Raw genomic sequence first — 18,543 nt, 5'->3', positions numbered from 1 at the left:
TCTCAAAAGTTCACTCATCGATTTGGTGCTAAATCACAAATCGGCCGCGCAAATTTTCCCTCAATTGGTCTTGTTTTTCACACGCTACTACTGTCGATCGGTACGAGGTGGTGGAGCTGGCAAAAAATCATCCCATCGGCGTGCTTTCTAACACACACAGCCACCTGCCTGAGCATTTTTGGAGGGAAACGGAAATTTTCTGCTAATAATTCTTAGTAAAATATGATTGGTTGGTCCTGAAAAGGACCGTTTGTTGCTGTTTCGTTCTGGGGGGTGGGGGCGGGCGCACACACCAAATTTAGGCCTGCTCCCCGCGGATCCGGCGAGCCAGTTGGATGTCTTTCGGCATGATAGTCACTCGCTTGGCATGGATAGCGCACAGATTGGTATCCTCGAACAATCCAACCAGGTAAGCCTCGCTGGCTTCTTGAAGGGCCATGATGGCTGAGCTCTGGAAGCGCAGATCGGTTTTGAAGTCCTGCGCGATCTCACGAACCAGACGCTGGAAGGGCAGCTTGCGGATTAGTAGCTCTGTCGACTTCTGATAGCGACGAATTTCTCGCAGCGCGACAGTTCCTGGTCGGTAGCGATGGGGCTTCTTAACGCCACCCGTAGCTGGGGCACTTTTACGGGCAGCCTTCGTTGCCAACTGCTTGCGGGGAGCTTTCCCTCCGGTGGACTTGCGGGCGGTCTGTTTCGTACGGGCCATGGCGCGAAAATGCTGCTCTACTACTGCTACCACGGTGACGCTGTTCAAACGACGAATGATGACCAAAACAGACCGACCGATTTTTGACATTAAAAATGTCTTACTCCACTATCTGGGGCTAGGTGTCATTCTAAAATCTAAACTATCTCCCATGTAACGAAACTATGTAAGGTTTGCACGCTTATAACTCCGATATTACTAGATGGATTTTAATCATTCATACACCAACCGATTCAGAAACACCTAACTTAAATATTGGTAATAATTTAATATCTCCCCAATAAAAGTAGACGTTTGGAAATTGGTAAAATTAAAAAGTTTACGAAAAACGGGAAAATTACCATTCGTGAGGCAGATTTCTCAAACACAGCCGTCAAAAAAGGGCAGCTTAGTTGCTCAATGAAACACGAAAAGTCATAAATAGAAGCAACGCATGTCCGTTTAAATCAGTTGTTGCTCTTATCTTATACGAGCAACATCGTCTGCGGGCGACGCAATAAGCGCTATCGATTTTCGGTAACGTTGGTATTCGCACACACTAGCACCTAAGTGACTAAACCATATGCGGTTAGTTTATAAATAGAGGTGTCGCGTACCCGTTTGAATCAGTTTTTGTTCTTATGTCGAACGGGTAAGATCATGGCTGCAGCGTCTGGGCACTACAATAAGCGGTAGACGCTATGCATTTTCGGCAGCGGTGGCCGTGTGCGGATTTTTCGGGTAACCGTGCTGGTCACAGAATGATTTGCAAAGTGGGTGGGTGGTTTGCATTTAATTCAATACGGTGTGTGCTGCTTAAGAGTGTTGTGTTTGAAAAAAATATATTTATTTTTATGCATGCGTGTGCGTTGTAACTTGTTAATCCATGTTTACGGCGCTTTGTAGCTGCGTAGGGTAAAGAGCCTATTGGTTTTCATGTTTCATATTTCGGTTATATGTTTTTTATGAGTAAGGCATCTGACAACGTGCTTCTGTAGTTATTGCACTGTTCAGCAGCGTAGTATTTTATATAGGAGAGTACACTTAGGTTTTTTACGCGGATTTTGAAATTTACGCGGTTTTCATTAACGCGTTTTTTTTTAATTTACGCAGTTTTCATTTACACGGCCTGTATCCCCTGCGTGAAAAATCTGAGTGTAATTGCATCGGAAACAATCACATTCCCAGCAGAACTTTTTGTTTTCTAATTTCAAACACTTTTGTTTCGTACTGCACACAACGGAAAATTTTAAAACAGAACTTACCGTCCCAGCAGCAGTTTAAGCGGGTGTTCTTTTTCGATTCAAATTCAAGCCATGTCTTAAGCGTTACTGGACTTAAAATTGTTTTCCCAGTTTATCCAGTCAGAATATCTGTCCTACCCTATGTATTTAAAACACAGTTCTAATTGCGTTTTAAAGTATACAACAAATAGAACGGTTGGGTATACTAATTTAAATTTTAAAATAAATCTGTTTTAAATTATGAAACAAACCGCTGTACTGAAGATATAATTATGTCAGTCCTATTACCACATAAAACACCTATATAACATAAAACACTGCAGAATTGGTTTAATAATACAATGTTTACACTACAGAGTTATAACACGTTTTAATAATTAGCAACAAGAAAAATGTCACCAAGATAGCATAAAAACCCGCTTTAACTGGTAGTGCGAACGTTGTATAACAATGTAATTTATCAAATAATTTCATTTTTTCAACCACTAATCGATCAAGAAATACTTAACCTTAAGATTGTTTACTTAAGTTCATTAGTACATTATTGAAAATTTAAATGGAAAATGAAATTTCATATTTCATGGAGAATCTGTATATTTCCGTTGGCGGGCGTGGGCTTCCTCACCACAGCTCTCAATATGGAACTTTTCTTTTGAATATATTTTCTGGACAGACCAGCCTATTTTTACTAGATGGATCAGCCAAATAATGCCAATCACCTAGTGAGATACTTGATTATTTAATAGATTATTGTTAAAAGACCTTCAATAAATTATGTTATGTATATAGCAAATTGTAACATATGAAAACAGGCGAGTGAACAAGAACGTGAGTCGATATGTGTGATAGATAAAATTCATTTGCACGCTCTTGAAAAAAGCTACATTTTTAATGTCACCGTGGTCGTGTCCTGTACACAACCCTTTAATTTTTTTTTTATAGTCGCGAATACACACTACTATCGCCTGTCTCGCTCGTGCCCGTGCCATGTGCCTTTTCGTTCTGTATACTTTTTTTTTTTTTTTTTTAACTTCAATTATAATTTATTTTCTTCAATTTTACATTTGTGTATGATTTACATATCAAGTGATTCAGTTGTCAACTTTTCATCTTCGTTTTTCTAATTTATGATTTCGTTTAATTTGTTCTTTTTATTCTTTCTAGTGTGTTTTGCTTTAGAGCAAATGTTGATTTTTATGTTTCTTAAAACTACTTACTAACTAACTTAAAACTAAACCTATCTACTCGAAGAGTGTATTTATTGTTTCGTGTTCTGATTGCAAACATTTTTGTTGGAATTTGTTACAAGAATTTGTAATTTGTTGTTCTATGGTCTGGACACCCGAGAGGTTGTACAGTTCATTGGTTCTTGAGTTATATGGCAAATCTAATATAATGCGTAGCGTTTTGTTTTGGAACGCTTGTAGGATCCTTTTGTAAGATCCTGCTACTGTTTGCCAGATTGGCATCGCATAGCAAATAACAGGGGAAATGATTTGCGTGTATATTGCCATTTTATTTTTCAAACACATTCGAGAGTTTCTATTGATTAGGGGGAATAATGCTCCAACAATTTTGCTGCATTTTGTTTTTACTTTTTCCAAGTGGGAACGGAAGAGCAGTTTCTGGTCTATCGTGAGTCCCAGATATACAACTTCAAGGGACCATTCTATCGTAGAACCCCCCATGACAATTTTACAGCTTTCATTGGGAACCAATCGTTGGGAGCGATTATATGGGAAAATGATCACTTGTGTTTTGCTCGCATTCAGCTTGATTTTCCACGTAGACGCATATTCCTGGAACGAGTTTAGGCATTCCTGCAGCTTTTTAGTAGTACTTTTGGTCGATCTTCCTTTGACCATTATTGCTGAGTCGTCAGCGAAGAGGGACAGGTAGCAACCATCCGGAAGTCGGGGAACATCAGATGTGTAAATGCTGTACATTATGGGACCCAATAAACTGCCCTGAGGGACGCCAGCAGGTATGAGGAGACTTTCTGAGAGGACTCCGCCTAGGGACACTCGAAATTTTCTATCCTTCAAGTAACTTTGTACCATTTTTATCAGATAATTTGGAAAATTGTGTCTGTAGAGTTTAAAGATCAGTCCTTCGTGCCACACATTGTCAAAGGCTTTCTCTACATCGAGAAGAGCCATGACGGTGGACTTAGCAACAGCTTTGTTCCTCTTAATCATCTTCGTTACTCTATATAGTTGATGACATGTCGAGTGTCCTTTACGGAAACCGAACTGTTCTGGGGGGATGATGTTGTTATTTAGCACGTGGGTCTGGATACGGTCGAGTATTAGCCTCTCAAACAGCTTACTTAGAGCGGACAACAGGCTAATGGGTCTGTAGCTCTTCGGGCTCGTGGGGTCTTTACCCGGCTTCAAGATTGGGACAATTTTGGCCAGTTTCCAGCAGGACGGGAAGTAATTAAGGTCAAGACACTTGTTGAAAATTTTTGCTATGTGGGCAAGGGAAGATATACTAAGCTTCTTGAGGACAAGGTTAAAAATTGCATCGAAACCGGGTGCCTTCATGTTTCTGGAACCTTTGAGCGCTGACACTACTTGTTCAGTTGTGATTTTTCTGTTTTCAGGAACATAGCATGGGGTATTATTCAGGATGGACAAGGTGTCTGCAACTGCTTGTTCCATGGGGCTAATTATGTTGCTACCTAACAGATGAGCTTGGGACAATTGTGTTGCTATTGCATTTGCTTTTTCCAAGGGAGCTACAAGGAGGCTATCATTGCACTTGAGAGGTGGAATTTGTTGTGGTTTACTTTTAAGCACTTTTGCCACCTTCCAAAATGGCCTTGAGTAGGGGTTCATTTTACTAAGTTCCTGCCTGAAGTTAGAATTTTTGAGTTCCTGGACATGAAAGGCTATTAAACTGGTTAGGTAATTAGCTGCTGACCTTTTTGACAAGTCTCCAGTACGCTGGAACTGTCACCTAAACACATTTCTAGCTCGGATGATACTTTTCGTTTCAGGATCGAGTTGGAGTTGTTTACTTACGATAGCTACCTTAGGGACGCATTCTTCTTCGGCGGTCGCAATGGCATTTTGAAGATTTGCCACCGCAAGGTCGATGTCTTCGATGGACTCTAGCTGGGCTTCGCTGTCGATTCTGGCGTCGACTCTTCGCTGGAATTCCACCCAGTTTACACGATGGTAGTCCTTCCGTTCTCGACGCTGTCGAACTGCTGCTTCACCACCAACCCGCAGTATGACTGGTAGGTGATCGGAGCTCAACTCGTTGATTGTTGATGGTGTAGAGACCGTAACGTTTGAGAGGAAAATATCGATGATAGCCGGGGCACCAGCCGGCGATGTATACGTTGGTTCGTTTGGAGCCTGAACCGAGAAGTATCCCAATTGTAACTCGTCGAAAAGTAGATTACCGTTCTTGTTTCGGCGATGGTTTCCCCATGCTTCATGCTTCGCGTTTATGTCGCCTGCTACGATGAATTTTTTCTTGTGCCGCGTCAGTTTCACCAGGTCGTTCTTGAATTGTTGCGCTTTACCTTGTCCTTCGTAACACTGCCGGGGGCAGTAGGCAGCAATAATTAGGAGTGGTCCATTTGTGGTGTCTATTTCGATTCCCAATGCTTCGATTGTGGATGTTCGATAGTGTGGCTGCGTCGTGAATTTGATTGGTTGTTTGATTGCGATGGCTACACCTCCTCCCTTTGAGTGTGTCCGATCGAGCCTTGTTACAGTATATCCCGGGAGACTGAAATTGTCACCGGGCTTCAGGTATGTTTCTGTGATGACGATTATTTGCACTTCTTCTCTTACCGTCAGGTCAAGTAGTTCCACGGCTTTGTTTTTAACAGCGTGGGCATTCCAAAGGAGAATCTTGAATTCACTAATGTCCATATTTAATTAGAAATTCACCAAGACAAAGGATTTGGTCCGCTCGCGTGCGACACTGATTCATTTTAGTCCACATCGTGCTGAAAATTGGTAGCAATTCCTCAGCGGTGAACATTGGTGCATTTCCTGCTTCTGTTTCGTTGCGATTGCTCGTAGAGGGCCAGACTGCGGGCTCTTGTTGTTGTTGCTGGGGGGAGGGACCGGGCGGTTGATGAGTGATCCAATTCTGAACACGACCGTTGTGTTGGTTGCCCTGCAAAGGGAGGGGAGGGAAGTTTTCCGGTGTCAGCATCGGCCCTTTAGTTGGCCTTCGTCCTGGTTGATTTTTACTTGAAGCCTCCTTACGGATACGTTTGTATTCCTCGCGTTTTGGGCACGCACGATCAGTAGCTCGATGATTTTTAAGGCAATTTCCACATTTGTAGGCAGCAACGTCTGCGACTGGGCAGCTTTTTGTTTCGTGTTGTTGAGCGCACACATTGCATCGTACCTTCATGCGGCAGTTCCTAGATCCATGACCAAAGTGTAAACACCTCATGCACTGCGTGACGTCATTCCATGTTCCTCTATACGCTTCCCATGAAACGATGATGTTGAACAATGAGCGCACTGCCTTCAGCGCCCCGAGAGTAACAGTGCCTTTCTTGAAGTGGATAAGGTATAAACTATCTCTGTAAGTTTTTTTATCATCCGGCTTTCTGGTTATTGCATACACTTCAATCGGTTTCAGCTTGTACCGCTCCTCCAGCTCTGATTTTATGTAATCCGTCTTCATGTTTGGTAGACCTCGGACAATCACCTTGAATGGTTTTTCAGATACTACGTCGTGGGTGAAATACTCTGCATTATGTTTGTTCAGATAGCCTCTAATTCTGTCATAACTCTCGCGCGACTGGGTCATCACCTTGATCCCTGTCCTGGTCAGCTTATACTCTGCAACGATTTTCATCGAACTGATGATTTCCGATAATTTGTCCAACCGAATTGACTGTACAACAATTGGTGGAAGTTTCTCTCGGCGGGGTGCTGCGGGTTTTTGTATGCCTGCATCTGTATCCCCGAACCCGTTCAGGTCACTAATATTGTTGGCCGTTTCCTCACTGAGGATGCTGAACCGATTTTTCGATAGAACGGACTCAACGTCATCAAAATTGCACTGCTTCTTTGTTAATTGTTCTGGCGTGCTAGCTGTGACATTAGCCGAATTGGGGCTAGCACCCGGTATTTTCTTTTTGCGCTTGCCCATGAGGCCGATCCAACTGTACGACTTTTCAACTTGACCACTTTCCAACGATTAAATACACGTCTTAATCTGCTCGCGTTACAAACGGAACTCTGTCTCGTTCTGTATACGGTTCGATTCGGCTACTATACTTCCCCCACCACTTCCATTGCGGAGCCAGCGTTGCCAGACTTGATTTTTTCAGCTTTTCATCAGATTTGCAAAAAAATATTCCTAAAAAGAAAAACTATGTATGAGCAAAAAATCTCCTAGAAATCAATAAAATTCCAACAGTAGAAGTATATCAAACAGAACTAGTTTGTTCAACAGTAACAATTTGTTCCATCATAGATCAGTATCAGATATCGATATTTCAGTACCATAGAAGCCAATATAACGCACCATGTAGACGGATGTATAGAAAATCTTTATAAGTTCAAAAAAAACCGTTTGTAGCCCTATTTTCGATTTACTTTTGCTTTCTTTCTTTTTCAGGAGAATCAATTTCCGGGCAATCGTTTTCCAGGGAAAATGCTACCATGTCAGCAGTAGTCCAGATTTCGGCAATACTAAATAGATACTAAAACAGTGGCAACAGTGAACTTCGTGTTCGCGCTATTTCCCCTTCAAACCAACACATCTGCAAGCATAGAGATAGCCATGGTAATCTACCTATGCCGGCGCGGCGGCGACTGAGAATGTGTGTGCATCAGTATAAAAGCGCTACTCAATGGGCCGAATTGCAACATTCGGTATTGGAATCTCGCTGCTGCTACTGCTGCTGCAGGTGTGCTGTGCTAGCCTACTAAGTTATTACCTACAACAACCAAGAAGATGACTGGCCGTGGCAAAGGAGGAAAAGGGCTCGGCAAGGGAGGCGCTAAGCGGCACCGCAAGGTGCTTCGTGACAATATCCAGGGCATCACCAAACCCGCCATTCGTCGTCTGGCTCGACGTGGAGGAGTGAAGCGGATCTTCGGTTTGATATACGAGGAAACCCGTGGTGTGCTGAAGATTTTTCTGGAAAACGTTATCCGGGATGCTGTGACGTACACCGAACATGCCAAACGGAAGACCGTCACTGCGATGGATGTCGTCTATGCGCTTAAACGCCAGGGACGCACATTGTACGGTTTTGGTGGTTAAGCCCTACCACGACGTTCACTACAACACAAAAGGCCCTTTTCAGGGCCACCAAATGTTTAGAAAAAAGAATTAGTTTGAAATGTATCCTTCATTTTTTCATCCACGTTGCAGGAGGGACGTACTGTTTAATGTGCGATTTTGATGGATATGCGAGAGACCAGTGTTACGACAACGCGCTCAGTCGCTGGGTTTCCCTTTTTCATATATGCATTTCTTTTCTCTCCTGAGCTTGCGTATCATGGGACAAAACTGCTCGTTTCTCGATAGCAACGAACCGCCGACCGACTCTTTTTTTTCGCGCGCGTGTTTTAGCTTACCACGCTTTCACCTACCTGCATTTGCGCTTGTGATCTGCGTCGGGGGACAATCGTTCCCATCGATGCGTGCGCTGAAGCACCTGGGTGTGATGGCCGACGCGTGCGGTTTATTAGCTCACAACCATGTCGACGACTATGTATGCGAGAAGTCTGCTACACAACGATGTAGCAAGTTGATCAGTATATCCGAAATAATAGAATTTTGAGATAGCCAAAGCAATGCGAAATAACACTGATTATTAGTGCACTAAAATCAAAATCCGCAACTAAAATGTTGGATTTTTTTCGAGGTATTTCTCTCTCTCTCTCTCTCTCTCTCTCTCTCTCTCTCTCTCTCTCTCTCTTTGCCGTCGAAACAAGAAAGCATTTCGCGTGCGCATTGTACGGTTCTACGAGCAACAACAAGAATCTCGGCGAAAAGTGCACGGTGCAATATTTTAAAAGCGAAAATGTTGCGTCATCGACTGTTTACAACACCTTTCGACGCTGCAATCTCAATGCCGGTTGATAAAAAATTATTTTGGGTAAATATTTTGTTTTGCACGAAGCAAGTTACTTCCCTCGCCAAAAAAACGCAAAAAAAAAACACAATCGTTCCCGAATTCGATCCCATTTGTACCCTAAAAATCACAACCCGCTTCACAATTTGCTTCAGTGTCGCCCAATCGCAGATTTCTTCGGGATTTTGTTTTGAGAGCCACGAATTGCAAACAGTTGATTGGTAGAAGATCACGAAATGCATTAGCAAAGTGTTGACATAGACGCCGTACTACGCGCCTGTTCCGACATCAAACGGAAGCTTCGCCGAACAGCATCCAATTACGGATCAGTTTCAAATGTTCACTAATTTTTGGTCAACAATGGAGAACGTATCTTCTAATTTCAATCAAATCGTTTGTCTTTTTTTGACAGGTTGCGAAAAAAAAAAATCCAAAATTTGTGTTGCCACCCGTTAACTTTTTCTTTTTAGTAATTTTAATAACGAAAGTTTTCAGCAAAGGACCAGCCGACCGAAACGTTTTCCGCAGGTCGCCAAATTACGAGCACTTCCGCTCGAGCAAATATATACAAAAATGAAATAATTTCATATAGAGAGAAGTTTTCTTTCGATTGGATAGCATCGAAAAGGTTTTCCAATTGCTAGATGGTTCAAATTAACCTATTTTCCACAATTCAGTTTGCACGTGCCGCCATAGTCGGATGCATGATTTGATAATATTCGCCCATACGCTTAAAACAGAATGTTCAGCGGGCGTTAGTTTGGACGGTGTGAACACTGCAGTAAATTGAAAGCAAACTTCCAGTGTACTTTTCACAAGCAGTAATTCGATATTGGTTGATTTAAAATTTTACCGGCACCGATCGAATAGTAACTTTCAACCGTCATCTACGCGTTCCCAAACAGAGCCGATGAATACGAACCTAAACAACAGACACCGGGCCCCCGGTTATCATATTCGCAGACTTGCATCATCGTGCATCCATCAACTCGTCGTCTACAACTGTGTGTGTGGAAGAAAACTAAACCAAACGAACGCGCAATGGCTGAAACTGCTATCGACGTTGCTGCTACGGCCCCTGCCGTCGTCGCCTCTCCGCCAGCTGCCAAAGCACCACCGAAGCAGGCGGCCAAGGCTAGCAAGAGTGACGCCAAGAAACCGAAAAAATCTTCAACCCATCCACCAGTGAGTGAGATGGTTCTGGCTGCCATCCGGACCCTGAAGGAACGGAGCGGATCATCACTGCAGGCGATCAAAAAGTACATCGCCGCCAACTACATGTGTGACGTCGCCAGGCTGGCTCCGTTTATCCGGAAGGCTTTGAAAACGGGTGTCGAGAAGGGAAACATCACCCAGACCAAGGGTACCGGTGCTTCCGGATCGTTTAAGGTGACGGTCGAGGCTAAGAAGCCGGCTGGCGATAAGAAACCACCATCGGGTGCAGCGAAAAAATCGGCTACTAAATCCGGGGAGAAGAAAAATCCGCCGGCCGGTGGTGGTGGTGAGAAGACCAAAAAGCCAAAGGCGGCGGCAATCCCGGCCGCTAAGAAATCGGCTGCGAAGAAAACGAAAGCTGTTGCCCCTGCCAAGGCGGTAACGGCTGCTACTAAACAGAAAGCCACCAAACCATCGAAGGCTGCAGCGAACAAGCCGAAGGCCCCTAAGCCAAAGAAGGCCGCCACCGCCCCGAAGAAGGTCACCGCCGGCAAGAAGTAAATTCCCGACAACGTGCGCGTCCCCCCAAAACAACAGTCCTTTTCAGGGCTAACAAAATTGTAAAGAATTGATTGATGCTTATTTTCCGTTAATGCTCCATTCCCACCAATGAGTTTTCTAGCTTGCGCAGCAGCGCGCGCACACCCGCATTCAACAGGCCGCCGATTGGCAAGATAAATCAGTCGTCGTTAGTTTGATTAAACAAATCACTACAGTAAATAGGCGCGGTTTTTTGCTCAGATAAACGTACGTACGTACGTACAGGTAAATTAATAGTAGGCCGTGGTTTTCTGTTGCCTTAACAAACAAACAAACAAACAGAGCAAGTATAATATTACTCTGATTAGCAAACAACGCGCTTATTTTGGCTATTATAAAACAGAGAAAAATTGGCTGGCACAATAAACAAACGAACGACTAGAGACACTGCTAGAGGATAATTACCGATTTTGTTTAGCCTAAATTGACGAACGTATTGTATTGTTCAACTTTGAGATTATAAATTGTGTTGGGTATTTTTTAATTATTAACGTTCAACGCAGATCAGAAGTTTGAAGGCTGGGAGAAGTGTATTGTATTAACAAGTATGATCCAGAAATGTGTTCTTTTTGCAGCAGAATTTTCATACGCTGGGGCTGTTTTAGACTGAGTAGAATATAGACGACAAAGGGGGGAAAGACCGTTTTCCGTCTTAACGAAAAACAATCAACTAGCGGTAAGGGGAAAAACTATTTCCACAAACTACAGCAAAACACATATTTGATTTGGTGATGATTTGAAATATGGACAGAGAAAAAAAAAATGACAACCTCTGACAGCTCTAATGAAACAAACAAACAAACAACAACAACAACAACTATGTTTATATAAACTATGTGTACATTTCAATTCAACTCTTTACCAGAACGGGTTTTGGTGGCCCTGAAAAGGGCCGATGACGATGGGGTGGTGGTGTGTGACATCCGGCGGCGGGGCGGGCGACACGTTTACTTCGAGCTGGTATACTTGGTAACGGCCTTGGTACCTTCCGATACGGCATGTTTGGCCAGCTCTCCCGGTAACAGCAAACGAACGGCGGTCTGTACCTCGCGGGAGGTGATCGTCGACCGTCGGTTGTAATGGGCCAGACGAGATGCTTCGTTAGCAATACGCTCGAAGATGTCGTTCACGAAGCTATTCATGATGCTCATCGCCTTCGACGAGACACCGGTGTCCGGATGGACCTGCTTCAGCACCTTGTAGATGTAGATAGCGTAGCTTTCCTTGCGCCGTTGCTTTCGCTTCTTCTTCTCTCCTCCTGCTGCTTTTGTGGCGATGTTCTTCTGTGCCTTGCCACCGCCGCCGCCGCCGGATTTTTTCACAGCCTTTCCGCTGGCTTTCGGTGCCATAGTAACGACGTGGTGGTGCTGCTGCTGTTAACGCTCTCGATGCGAACTGCGCTGACTGATTGGTAGCAAAAATCACTACATATCGCTTATATACGATCGTGTAGCGAGACGAAGGTTCGTCCTTTTTTGTGTTTAGCGCGTTTCGTTCGTTCGCTACTCCGCCCCTTTGGCGAACGATGTGCAATGAAGCGAATGCATAACAAGGGGTGCTGTGTGCGCGAGTGGCATTCGTGTGTTAGCAGTCCCCAAGTGAGGACCTCTCTAGTACCAGTGGAAGAGTATAAAGTGTTTGCAGTAGAAAATCTGAACGAGCGTCTACCCATCCCAAATGGGTAACAAAAGGAAGAAAAAGCAGAGCCTCAGTCCAACTCTTGCAAAAGCCAACAGCACCCCGGGAGGAGATCACCGGGTTCCAAAAAAGCGCCCACGCGCAAGAGTTATCCAGATCTGCAGCGAGCAGGGCGACAACGATACAGGAACGCCAACAAATCGGAGTGAGATGGACGGTTTCGGAGCATCTATTCGTTCCTCCCGCCAAAATTCCCCCGTACCGAGCGCTTCCCGCCAAAATCTAAGCGTACCGAGCGATTCCCGCCATAATTCACCTGTACCGAGCGTCTTGTGTAAAAATCCACCCGAAGTAAAAATAAAATTACCACCAATCATGGTGACGTCACTGTCGCTTGGAAAGCTCAGGAAAGCAACAAAAACTGGAAGTGTCAGCCGAATTCAAAATTTGCGGAATAGGCACCAAGATTATTGTGCGCACAAAAAACGAGTTCGTTAAAATGACGAACTACCTGAAAAATTGCAATGCTGAATTTTTCACCCACGACATACCTACTGAAAAACCATTTAAGGCGGTAGTGCGAGGATTGCCAAATATGAAAACAAGCGATATCGAGCTAGTGCTTCGTAACCACTACAAATTAAACGTAGTAAGCGTCGTCCAGATGACCCGGCGTGAAAATGTAAGAAAATTCCGTGACTGTTTATACCTCGTGAATTTTACTAAGGGAACAGTTTCGCTAAATGCTCTCCAGGCAGTTCGGTCCATCAACTCGATAATAGTTCGTTGGGAGCCATATCGTCCGTCAAACCGTGACGTCACCCAGTGCCAACGGTGCCTAAACTTCGGGCACGGTACGAAAAATTGCAACGTCAAACCGCGGTGTGCAAACTGTGGGCTTGGACATACCACTGTCGATTGTCTTATTGAAGGTGCGGTAAAATATAAATGTGCCAACTGCGGGAAAAACCATCGTGGATCGGACCGATCCTGCCCTAAACGTGAGGATTACAAAAAAATCCGCAAACAAGCCTCAACGCAAAACCAGCCAGGCAGAAAGCGAAACGCCCCAGTGTTTGCACCAGCCGATTTCCCACCACTTCCACCATCTCGTCCAGTAGGTGTGAATCCTCCTGTAACTGTTCCATCGGGTCCCCAGCTGGATTGGACATCAATTGGAAACACACAACCACAAAACTCTCGTGAAAATGAACTTCCCACCAAGTTTGCACCGGAGCAGCTAATGGTCATCTTCAACGAAATGTGTGGAAAATTACAGCAATGTCAAACCAGACAAGAGCAGATCCAGGTCCTGGGTCAGATGGTGATTCGTTATGGCTGCTAAACCGCTAAACGTACTAACCTGGAACGCTCGCTCTGTCCGAGCGAAAAAACTGGAGCTAGTGGACTTTATCCGCTCCCACGAGATCGATGTGGCCCTCATTACAGAAACCCATCTCTCACCAACCATCGCCTTTTCTATCGCTGAATATTCAACCATTCGACTGGATCGTACCCATGCAGCACAAGGAGGTGAAGCAATTGTCATTAAGAAGGGAATCAAATTCGTAGTCTTACCGCATCATGGCACGTCAGTTATCGAGTCTCTGGGAATCGAAATTGAAACATCATCGGGAAACATCAGCATTATCGTAGTGTATTGTCCCAAGCAGTGCACGGACAGCAACGGCTTATCACGTCGCTTCAAAAACGACCTCGCCAAACTTACTCGCGGTCGTTCCAAATTCATCATCGGAGGAGATCTCAATGCCAGGCATAGCTGCTGGAGAAACAACCGCCAAAACAGTAACGGGAAAATACTCTTCGACGATGCTCAACTAGGATACTATGCTGTGCATCATCCGGATGAACCAACCTTCCTGTCACCGGCAGGGACCACGTCAACATTAGACTTCTTCCTGAGCAACGTTGATGTCACGAAACCGACCACGCTCGCCGAACTCAGCTCTGACCACTACCCGGTGGTGTGTGAGTATGGAGGAAGTGTTACCGCAGCAGTACAGCACCAACGCAAGGACTACCACAACGTCAACTGGGTGAACTTCCAGCGAATAGTGGATTCCCGTGTAGATGAAGACCCACCACTCGACTCAACTGACGACATCGACAGCGCGCTCCACAATCTTAACCAGGCCATCGAAGAAGCCGACAGAATTTGCATCCGTAAGATCCCAGTGCGGGGTAAGTTTATCGCCATAGACCCGCAAACCAAATATCTGATTCGGTTGAGAAACATACGTAGGCGTCAATTTCAAAGATCAGGAGATTTAATCATAAAAGATAGCATGACCGAGTTAAATAAGCAGATCCGAAGCAGGGTAGAAACTTTGAAAAATGAAAATTTCGCTAAAGACATAGCATCCTTGAAAGATTACTCGAAGCCCTTCTGGAAGTTAACAAAGATTCTCAAGTCCAAACCAACACCGGTTCCACCCCTGAAAATTAATGATGCAATATTGATATCTCCCCTGGATAAGGCCACTGCAATAGGTGAAAATCTAGCTCGCTCCCATAACCTAGGAAATGCAATCCATAGCCCCCTAGAACAACAGGTCATACAGCGTGTCCACACCCTTGATAACACCCCTTGTATTGTCCCCCCCCAACAACAAATCACGGTTCAGCAAGTCCAATCCGCCATCAAGGCCACAAAAAACATGAAGGCCCCAGGTTTTGATGGCATCTTTAACATTGTATATAAAAAGTTAAGCCTAAAAATAATAACATTAATTTGCCGCATTTTTAACAAATGCTTAGAGCAACATTATTTCCCAACTGACTGGAAGCGAGCAAAAATTGTCCCCATTCTAAAGCCCGGAAAGGATCCTACGTCTCCCTCGAGTTACCGTCCTATAAGTCTACTCTCCTCTATCAGTAAACTGTTCGAGAGACTCATACTGGACCGTCTGCTAGCCTTCTTGGACAGAAACAATATTATACTCCCAGAACAATTCGGATTTCGTAAGGGTCATGCTACCACCCACCAACTCCTCAGAGTAGTGAACATAGTTAAAAAACACCGAACCCTATCCAAATCAACTGGCATGGCGTTGCTAGACGTTGAAAAAGCCTTCGACAACGTCTGGCACAACGGACTGCTATACAAACTTAGCGAACAAAACGTCCCACTATACCTGACCAAAATAATCAGGAACTACCTCCAACGTAGATCGTACCAGGTATCACTGCAAGGCACTGACTCCCAGCCCTTCGAAATCCCTGCGGGGGTTCCCCAAGGAAGTTTGCTCGGGCCAGTCTTATAAAATATTTTCACTTCAGACATTCCACCCTTACCCGTTGGCTGCACTCTATCCTTGTTCGCCGACGACACAGCAATTCTAGTCGGTGGTAGACAGCCCAAAGAAATCCGTAGTAAATTACAGAGATGCTTGAACATTTACACCGAATATATGACCACATGGAAAATCCAGCTAAATCTGCCCAAAACTCAAGCCATTATATTTAAGCATCGTCAAACTTACAAATTGGACCCCCCTGCAAACTGCAAAATCATGCTAGGTGGCCACTCCATCCCCTGGTCTCTTGAAGCATTCTATCTGGGTCTGACTCTTGACTCCAAACTCCTTTTCCGCCAACACGTCGAAAAAACCAAAACAAAATGTTCCGTGCTTATAAAACGTCTCTATCCACTAATATGCCGCCGGTCCAGGCTGTCCATAAAAAATAAATTAGCTGTGTACAAGCAAATAATAAGACCAGTCATTGACTATGCCGCCCCCGTCTGGGAATTCTGCGCTGCATCCCACAAGAAAAAGCTTCAAGTTATCCAAAACAAAGCACTGCGTATGATTTTAGATCTCCCGTACGGAACTCGAACCACCACGGTTCACCAAAATGCAGGCTTAGACTTGCTAACGGCTCGCTTTCACAAGTTGACAAACCAATTCAAAGCAAAATGCGAACAATCTGAACATAGGCTCATAAACGAACTATATAACATGTAAATAATTTGTAAATTTTGTAAATAGTAAGGTAAGTTGTAAATAGTAGGTTAAGTTAGGTTAAGGTTTATTATAAAACATAATTCCGTACAATCGGCAATCATTACCAACACCAATGATAAATTGAAATCATAAACAGCATAAAGAACATATTGTAACAAAGCTGAAAAGTGCAAACTATATCACTTAAATGTAAATTCAATGTACACAAAACAAAAAGAGATAAATAAAAGCAAATTTTACTACTACTACTACTGCGCGAGTGGCATCAGTGTTACTCGTATTGTCTACGTGACTACACACGCATAAACCTACGACGACAATGTCTGCACGCGGTAAAGGAGGAAAAGTGAAGGGAAAGCCAAAATCCCGCTCAGTTCGTGCCGGTCTCCAGTTCCCTGTTGGCCGAATTCACCGTCTGCTGAGGAAGGGAAATTATGCTGAACGTGTCGGTGCCGGAGCACCCGTCTACTTGGCAGCTGTGATGGAATATCTTGCCGCCGAAGTACTGGAGCTGGCAGGAAACGCTGCTCGCGATAACAAAAAGACCAGAATCATCCCCCGTCATCTGCAGCTGGCCATTCGAAATGACGAAGAGCTGAACAAACTGCTCTCCGGCGTGACCATTGCCCAGGGTGGCGTGTTGCCTAACATACAGGCCGTTCTGCTGCCAAAGAAGACTGAAAAGAGGACCTCCGCAGCAACTTAAATCCCGCTCCTTTCTAGCCGTAAAAACCGCCCTTTTCAGGGTGACTATTTTCTTCTGATAAAAAGAGTTAATTTGATTTTCACTCCGATAATCATCAACGTACAGAAATCTGTGAGCATTGCACAAGTTTCTTTGCAATGCTCGTCAGACACTTAATAATAGTTTCCTCATATTATCATGGCATTGACGATTTCATTTAACCCGCACTCAATCTCTCAAAAGTTCACTCATCGATTTGGTGCTAAATCACAAATCGGCCGCGCAAGTTTTCCCTCAATGGGTCTTGTTTTTCACACGCTACTACTGTCGATCGGTACGAGGTGGTGGTGCTGGCAAAAAATCCCCCCATCCGCGTGCTTTCTAACACACGCACACACACAGCCACCTGCCTGAGCGCATTTTTGGAGGGAAACGAAAAATCTCTGCTAATAATTCTTAGTAAAATATGATTGGTTGGTCCTGAAAAGGACCGTTTGTTGCTGTTTCGTTCTGGGGGGTGGCCACACACCAAATTTAGGCCCGCTCCCCGCGGATCCGGCGAGCCAGTTGGATGTCTTTCGGCATGATGGTCACTCGCTTGGCATGGATAGCGCACAGATTGGTATCCTCGAACAAACCAACCAGGTAAGCCTCGCTGGCTTCTTGAAGGGCCATGACGGCTGAGCTCTGGAAGCGCAGATCGGTTTTGAAGTCCTGCGCGATCTCACGAACCAGACGCTGGAAGGGCAGCTTGCGGATTAGTAGCTCTGTCGACTTCTGATAGCGACGAATTTCTCGCAGCGCGACAGTTCCTGGTCGGTAGCGATGGGGCTTCTTAACACCACCCGTAGCTGGGGCACTTTTACGGGCAGCCTTCGTTGCCAACTGTTTGCGGGGAGCTTTCCCTCCGGTGGACTTGCGGGCGGTCTGTTTCGTACGTGCCATGGCGCGAAAATGCTGCTCTACTACTGCTACCACTGTGATGCTGTTCAAACGACGAATGATGACCAAAACAGACCGACCGATTTTTTTTATAGTCGCGAATAAACACTACTATCGCCTGTCTCGCTCGTGTACGTGCCATGTGCCTTTTCGTTCTGTATACGGTTCGATTCGGCTACTATACTTCCCCCACCACTTCCATTGCGGAGCCAGCGTTGCCAGACTTGATTTTTTCAGCTTTTCATCAGATTTGCAAAAAAATATTCCTAAAAAAAAAGATGGGTGGGTAATGTCTAGGACATAACCGGAGTGTCGTGACTACTCGTTTGACTTGTAATTCAAATCGAATGATACTCAATGAAATATGTGGGAATGTTTCAAGTTATTCTTTATAATAATTATGGTGGTTCTGAAAAGAACCTTTGTTGTTGGCGTCTGCGTTGATCGGGGATGCGCTGGATTCTAAGCTCGTTGAGACATTCATTCATGAAATGAACAAATTTCATATTTTCTTGCTTTGAACTATCAATGTT

At 44.5% G+C, this 18,543-nt stretch overlaps 6 protein-coding genes across 6 annotated transcripts; 3 read left to right on the top strand and 3 right to left on the bottom strand.

Moving 5' to 3' along the window:
• Positions 1-298: 298 nt before the first annotated feature.
• LOC131691446 (histone H3-like) lies at positions 299-709 on the bottom strand. The gene has a single exon (XM_058977838.1). It carries the CDS (start codon positions 707-709, stop codon positions 299-301), a length of 411 nt encoding a protein of 136 aa, XP_058833821.1.
• A 7,166-nt stretch (positions 710-7,875) lies between these two features.
• LOC131687288 (histone H4-like) lies at positions 7,876-8,187 on the top strand. Its single transcript, XM_058971365.1, has one exon. The coding sequence runs from the start codon at positions 7,876-7,878 to the stop codon at positions 8,185-8,187; it is 312 nt and encodes a 103-aa protein (XP_058827348.1).
• Positions 8,188-10,045: 1,858 nt separating this feature from the next.
• Positions 10,046-11,364, top strand: LOC131687287 (histone H1A, sperm-like). The gene is made up of 2 exons (XM_058971364.1): positions 10,046-10,597; positions 11,335-11,364. The coding sequence occupies exons 1-2, from the start codon at positions 10,046-10,048 to the stop codon at positions 11,362-11,364; spliced, it is 582 nt and encodes a 193-aa protein (XP_058827347.1).
• Positions 11,365-11,706: 342 nt separating this feature from the next.
• On the bottom strand, positions 11,707-13,304 carry LOC131690741 (histone H2B, gonadal-like). Its single transcript, XM_058976706.1, has 2 exons — positions 13,290-13,304; positions 11,707-12,048 (listed from the first exon to the last, which is right to left on the bottom strand). The coding sequence occupies exons 1-2, from the start codon at positions 13,302-13,304 to the stop codon at positions 11,707-11,709; spliced, it is 357 nt and encodes a 118-aa protein (XP_058832689.1).
• A 1,226-nt stretch (positions 13,305-14,530) lies between these two features.
• On the top strand, positions 14,531-17,089 carry LOC131687286 (histone H2A-like). Its single transcript, XM_058971362.1, has 2 exons — positions 14,531-14,571; positions 16,696-17,089. Exon 2 carries the CDS (start codon positions 16,703-16,705, stop codon positions 17,087-17,089), a length of 387 nt encoding a protein of 128 aa, XP_058827345.1. The 5' UTR covers positions 14,531-14,571; positions 16,696-16,702.
• Positions 17,090-17,602: 513 nt separating this feature from the next.
• Positions 17,603-18,013, bottom strand: LOC131691547 (histone H3). The gene has a single exon (XM_058978053.1). The coding sequence runs from the start codon at positions 18,011-18,013 to the stop codon at positions 17,603-17,605; it is 411 nt and encodes a 136-aa protein (XP_058834036.1).
• Between the last annotated feature and the right edge of the window lie 530 nt (positions 18,014-18,543).

This window comes from Topomyia yanbarensis, chromosome 3 (assembly GCF_030247195.1).
Source record: "Topomyia yanbarensis strain Yona2022 chromosome 3, ASM3024719v1, whole genome shotgun sequence".
Lineage (NCBI taxonomy): Eukaryota > Metazoa > Arthropoda > Insecta > Diptera > Culicidae > Topomyia > Topomyia yanbarensis.
The sequence above is the reverse complement of the archived record's forward strand: the minus strand, read 5'-3'. Positions and strand labels throughout refer to the sequence as shown.